Source organism: Nicotiana attenuata, unplaced genomic scaffold, assembly GCF_001879085.1.
Source record: "Nicotiana attenuata strain UT unplaced genomic scaffold, NIATTr2, whole genome shotgun sequence".
Taxonomy (NCBI): domain Eukaryota; kingdom Viridiplantae; phylum Streptophyta; class Magnoliopsida; order Solanales; family Solanaceae; genus Nicotiana; species Nicotiana attenuata.
In genome coordinates this window covers 166307-173201 of record NW_017672686.1, presented here as the reverse complement: position 1 = coordinate 173201, position 6895 = coordinate 166307, and the positions used below count along the sequence as shown (strand labels likewise).

The window sequence follows — 6895 nt, the reverse complement described above, 5'->3', positions numbered from 1 at the left end:
GTTCTAGTTGATTTCAACTTCTAATTCCTTCCCTATCTTGAATTGTGTTCTCTTTGATTAAGGACTCCTTCTCCTTATCAATTATGCAACCTTTTCGATCAGGAGATATTAAATACACCAAGTTAAGCTTATCTCCTTCACGTGCAACCCTCATGCTTGAATCTGCCCGTTTTTGTGCACCTAAGGGATGGACCACTGGATGGACCTGGTTCATGTCTGAGTTCCTTTGTCAGTCTTCAAAACTAACCTTTACTTGGGCCAACACAAATTCATCGCATCTTTTAAAATACTCTCTAAGTCTACTTCTACGGTTTGAATAAAAAAGCTAGCGAAGAGCCATTTTAACCTTTTCAATTTCAACATTTAAAATTCTCAGACCATCACCCACAATTAAATGGTAAATATGACAAATACATCTAACATGAAAAATGTTACTAAATGCGGGATTTAGTGTAGTGGTAAGCAAGGCTACAACATTAGTGTTATTAGTAGCATTATCCATTGAAATTGACATTATTTTATCACTAATGCAAAAATATCTACAAATATCCGTAACCGTGCTAGAAATAAACTGCCCTGTGTGACGTGAATTAATTATTCTATAAGCAATAATGCGCTTTTGCATTATCTGGTCCTTATCAATCCAATGACTTGTAACAATAAGATAATCACAATCATTACCAATTCTACCATTCAGTAGTAATAGCAACACGACAATTAATATGAGTAAATAAATAGCGCAAATATTGTTCATATTCATGTTTATATTTATAAAATATCGCTCTTTACGGTTGTGCGAGGCCATCCTTTATAAGTATGATTAAAAACTTTTCTAATATAATGCACAAAGTGGGGGTTAGACGGAAAACTGTAGGGTAAGCACATAACAGTAACCATTTTTGCCAATTCTTCCCTATCTTTTCTTGGGTCATAATATAAAATACCACCGGTAACAGTGTTAATTCCCGATTGAAATTGATTTGACCCGGTACTAGGGTCAGGCTGACTAGTTGGACTTGTCCGCCCGACCGCAACTTTCATTTGATAATATTTAGCTTTATCTTGAGGGTGTATCATTATGTGTCTCCTCAAACTCCCCCCCCCCTCCCGATCAACATAGTTAAAAGCCATCTCTTTGCCAGAAGTTTCACACTTAGATTTCTTTCTCTTATTTGAATAAAAAATGGCCAAACAAGAGATGTTTCAGCCCGTTTAGAAGGTTGTCTAGAAAAAGTAGGGGTAGTAACAGGGGGTCAACCGGGGCATCATTTGGATTAGTTGGGTTAACTTGAGTAACATGACTGGTGGGTGTATCATCATCCGGCTGCGTTTCATCTAAATCTATTTTCTGCTCATCTTCTTCATCAATAGTTGGATTACCATAAAGAGAATTCATATATTCATGATCTAAGTTTTCACCACCTCCAACATTATGCACATATTGACTCTCTGTAAATTGTAATAAAGTATTATCACTATCAAGAATAGGAGCAGGTGGAAGGGCGGGTATGGGAGGCCGGGGAATTAGAGGAGGCCACTAGATTCACCACTCTTGGATTTTTCCTTATTTTTACTAAATATTTTTTTTAAGGAATATGCCATCTTAATTATAATTATACAAAGTAATTAAATAAAACAAACAAAACTATAATAGTAAAACAAAAGAGTTGGAACGATTTTACCGAATTGACGAACAACTTGTTGAAAATTAATTATCGTTGAAGACTTGAATACTTCAATTCACCAACTTCACAATTTTTCACACAAGTTGCAACAACAAAGTAACCAATTTTAGAAGAAAATTAGAGAAAGATTGAGAGAGATTGATGATTTGGTGAAGAAAAATGAAAGAATGAGGGGGTATTTATAGTTGAAAATAGGAAAAAAGTGTAATTATAAAAAGTTGGATAAAACAAGTTGGGAGGGGGGGGGGGGGGGGGGTAAATGGCTATTTTATAAATAGCCAACGGCTATTTTGGCAGCAATAACGGCTACATTCAGAAATTTAAATGAGATTTTTTTTTAAAATCAGCCGTTGGAGACCGTTTGAGACTGTTTGGGACCGGTTAAACCGGCCCACTTAGGGCCGGTCCCGGTCCTAACGTGCCCCTACTGTGAACCGGCCCACATGGGCCTGTATATCTCCTTTTTGCCGGGCTTAAACGGATAGGACCGTTTAGGCCCACTACCCATATGGGCTTGCGGGCCTGGGCCGGTCCCGGACCTAACCAGCCCACTTGCCACCCTTAGTTCTACTATTGAAACTGCATGCAAATGTAGTATGTTTGTGGCTTTGTGCCCTTATGTATAAGTCAAAGCAAGCGTTTTACTAGTCTTTAAGTTAATATTATTTCAAGTGGTATCTCAAGAAATAGGTCATAAGATTCGTACTTTAGAAAATATATCCGATATGGGATGCATTTTGCTGTATTTTCTGTCTGAATGATTTAAGTTACACCAATTAACTTGACTTTTCATATTCAGACTCTTTGACCGTGTCCGATAATATATCACGTTTTGATCTCATTGAACTATATACCAGTGTCCGTGTGTTCACTTACATAAAGAAATAAAAGAATACTTTGCGAATTCTGCTTGTTGAGTTGGAACCAAAGGACAGGTAAAATTTAATCAAATTCAACTGTTTACATCAATCCAATATAAATAATATAACACATATCTTTACATATAATTTTATGATCAGTAAACTATAATTAATAAACATGTCGCAAAAAAGATCTACTTTTTTAATGGCGATTCTCTTTTTAGTGTGCTATAGGCTATAGCCTAGTTCACAGGCAAATTTAGACATTGTTTATATTAAATTTAAAACCGATCAATTGATATTTATTGGAAAAATTCTTTATCAATAATCCTCTCAGATTGGTGTAATCTATATCATATAAAGTGTTACAGTACTGTACTGTTGTGTTACTATTTTTATTGTTGTTATGTATATTATCTACACTTGATAAACATGTTGTATGATGAAATTGTATATATCTTTATGTGCCGGATAACTTGTCCTCAAGCCTTAGCTTATATATATTACGTAGGAGTCACAAGATAAGCTTGAAATACGAAAAGTGTGAAGATATATCAGAATGTGACGCTGAAGATGACATCTTCCATGCCATTTGTTAAGCTGAGCACCATCATGTACACTGCATTTCCCTGAATATAAGCATTCACAAAGGCTTCAATTCATAACAAACTAAATTGCGTCAATATAAATAGTAAAATACGATCGATATAGGATCGGATCGAATTAATATTTGAAGAATCCAAAAAATTTATATGGACGAACCAGCTTCTTGCCTTTCCCATGTCTTGATATTTCCCTTTCCCGTACAGGGCCATGTCAATTGCATGCTCAAGCTAGCACAACTACTCTGTCGGGAGGGCTTGTACGTTACATTTCTTAACTCAGATTTCATTCATCGACGTCTCTTAAGTTACACTGATATTCATTTAAGTTACAAGCAGTATCCCAGTTTATACTTTGAAACAATTCCTGATGGGCTTCCGGATGATCATCCCAGAACTGGTGATCGCGTCGTGGACCTATTTAATTCCATTGACACAGTCACAAAACCGCGACTTATGGAAATGCTCATTGCTCGTCGATTTAGTACACTTGACAGGCCACCTCTTACATGCATTATTGCCGATGGAATAATGTGCTTTACAATAGATATTGGAAGAGAACTCAACATTCCAACTATACTTTTTAGAACAATCAGTGCTAGTTGCTTCTGGGCTTTTTTTTGCCTTCCGCCACTCATTGAAGCACGGGAACTTCCAATAACCGGTACTCATTTTTGGAACTTCAATTTTTTCCTCCGCTAATTTGTTACTAATGTCAGTTCTAATTCTTTGATTTTCATGAAATTGTGTACTGAAACTCATAATATATAGGGGCGCCTCAACCCCAAGGCAACTAAAGGCAAGGCTTACCGCCAAAGGATGTGGTGCAGTGGATGTGACTGCTTCTCCCTTAACCAGAGGTCTCGAGTTCGAGCCCTGGGTATGGAAAAATCCTTGGTAGGTGGCGCTTCGCGGCGCGAATTCGGATATAGTCGGACTCCTGTGGATACCGAACACTGGGTGATCAGAAACCCAAAAAAAAAAAAAAAAAAAAAAAAAAAAAAAAAAAAAAAAAAAAAACTAAAGGCAAGGCTTTAGGCCTCAAAAAATATAGAGCCCCAAAATATTAATTATATTTACATATATAACAAGTATATTTCAAATAATTACTCGTACAATTCTTTATAATAGTAAGTATGTTCTTTGATCAATCATTTGCTATGTCAATAACTATTATGGCATAGTCCAAACATTATACTTTTTTGTTTCAGGTCAAATTTAGTTGATCTATAACAAACGAATGACATGCACTTAACTTACTTCCTTCTTCATTCTTCTTAATCTTAATCTCTTCAACCTGGATTAATTTTCACTTTATAATAGCTTCTGTCCATATATACCTTGAGCTAATTAGTTCCATATTAATTTTTGGAATTATTTTGTCACAAAAGTATTACGAATTTTTTTCCAAGTAGAAGATAATACTCTAATTGATATACTCAATAAAATAAAAGATTTAGCTCTTCTTTCACATGCCTATATAATATTGCTCATAGAAAAATAAAGGCATTTCCCCCCGCTAGAAAGATGTTTTTTGGAAGTAAAATTAATAAAACTTTACTTAAGATCAACAATATCTCAAGAGTGATTAAATAAATTGGCTATAATTATCAATAACGAAGAAAACATTAGAGGAAGTTGATTGTAAAATATAATTAACATGTTTGCCTCCTAAGGCCTCGAATAACGATTAAGCTTTAGACCTCGTATTCCATCGAGACGCCACTGATAATATATTAGTTGTATAAATTTGTTTGAGTATCTAATTAATTTTACATGTTACATCAGGTTACTTGCTTTAGTTTCTAGGTAACTAGCCCACTTATTATGGCCAGTTACTCGCATTTATTTACACGATCCATGCAAAAATTGTTCTAACTCTTATGTTATATATATACAGGACAAAGTGACATGGATACACTAGTCACCAATGTCGCGGGCATGGAGTCCTTTCTACGGCTTCGCGACCTTCCTAGTTTCTGCCGCGCAAGTGATCTTAGTGACCGTGGTCTTCAACTGGTCATTTCAGCAACTCAACATACAAAGAGCGCACACGGGCTTATTCTCAACACTTTTGAAGAACTTGAAGGACCAGCACTAGCCCAAATAACCAAGAACATTTCCAAACTCTACACAATCGGACCACTCCACGTGCAACTAAAAGCCAGAGTAGCTACTAATATTGGGCTAACATGTACTACATCTTCGAGCAGTCTTTGGGAAGAAGATACAAGTTGTATAGATTGGCTTGACCAGCAACTATTCAAATCAGTGATATATGTTAGTTTTGGGAGCATGACTGTGCTGACAAAAGACCAATTTATGGAATTTTTGCATGGACTTGTGAACAGTGGAAAGCCTTTCTTGTGGGTTGTAAGGCCAAAATCCGTAGCTGAAGACTATCAAATTCCAGAGGAGTTATTAGAGGGTATAAGACAAAGAGGATACATTGTCGAATGGGCACCACAAGAGGAAGTCCTAGCGCATCCTGCTGTTGGAGGATTCTTGACTCATAGTGGCTGGAATTCGACGTTGGAGAGCATATATGAGGGAGTTCCAATGATATGCTGGCCATTTTATGCAGATCAACAGGTCAATAGTAGGCTTGTAGGGGAGATTTGGAAGATTGGATTGGACATGAAGGACACTTGTGATAGAGTGATAATTGAAAATATGGTGAAGGATTTAATAGAGACTAGAAAGGTTGAGTTCGCAAAATCTGCCCGTCTAATGGCAAAATTGGCGAGGAAATCAGTGAATGAAAATGGATCATCTTTCTGTAACTTAGATCGTTTGATCAAGGACATAAAATTGATGAGGAATAGAAACTGGATGTAGTTTAATTTAGTTTAAGAAATCATCCTTAGATGTATAAGAAAAAAAATATTGCTTGATAATTTCGGAGAATGAAGAGGAATTCCTCTCTATCCTCATTTATCTTCAATATCACATACTCATTTTGTTATTGAAGGCAAATTATAGATGTCAGACTTGCTCAATTCCATTCTTCATTTAGAGTTTCATGTCATCATCTTAACGTGGGAAATCTTCTTCTTTTTTTCAATTTTTTCCCAGTGTTTTTAGCCTAGCTAGCCGCATCCACGTGTTGCCTTTGCTTTTGAATTACTGGATAGTTAGAACCCGCGTGATGCGAAGATAATTTGACAGAATATTGCTCTTATAAAATTATGATATAATATATCATATTATTTTAATAAATATTAGTTACTTCCTGCAGTCCATAATAAGTGATCCTTTTAGCCTTTTTATTTTGGTGTAAAAATAAGTGCCCTATAATCAAGAAGGAACTAATTTTTTTTTAAATTTGTCGTTATTTACATATACAATGTGTCAAGGTAACAATTAATTAAGGGTAATTTAGTGATTACACCTTTTTTCTTTAGGAGTTAATATTTTTCTTAAAGGGGCTAAAAAGTCACTTAGTATGGACCAGAGGGAGTATTATTTTATTATTTAATGTATTTTACAGAAGTATAACAAAATATATACAAAATCAATGGATACACATTATATAGTAATTTTTAAATAAATTATTTGTTCCTTATTTATTATTTATTGTTATTAAATCAGCAAGTACTTAGTACTATACATTTTGTAACGACCAGCCTGGTCGTTTTGCTTGTTAGAACCCCGTTCCCCTAAATAAGACTTTCCGAACTTGCTTTAACTAATTTACGACCTGCAGGGATGGTTGGTTCGTGATTTGGAGGGGTTTGGGTTGAAATAA

The 6895-nt window shown here is 35.4% G+C and overlaps 1 protein-coding gene across 1 annotated transcript; it reads left to right on the top strand.

Moving 5' to 3' along the window:
- The first annotated feature begins 3228 nt into the window (after positions 1-3228).
- Positions 3229-6135, top strand: LOC109214114 (7-deoxyloganetic acid glucosyltransferase-like). The gene is made up of 2 exons (XM_019378002.1): positions 3229-3811; positions 5048-6135. Exons 1-2 carry the CDS (start codon positions 3298-3300, stop codon positions 5983-5985), a joined length of 1452 nt encoding a protein of 483 aa, XP_019233547.1. The 5' UTR covers positions 3229-3297; the 3' UTR covers positions 5986-6135.
- The last annotated feature ends 760 nt before the right edge of the window (positions 6136-6895 follow it).

Coding starts and splice junctions, on each gene's coding strand:
- LOC109214114 (XM_019378002.1), top strand. CDS start 3,298: ATGGACGAACCAGCTTCTTGCCTTTCCCATGTCTTGATATTTCCCTTT. Junction 3,812..5,047: donor ACGGGAACTTCCAATAACCG/GTACTCATTTTT, acceptor ATATATATACAG/GACAAAGTGACATGGATACA.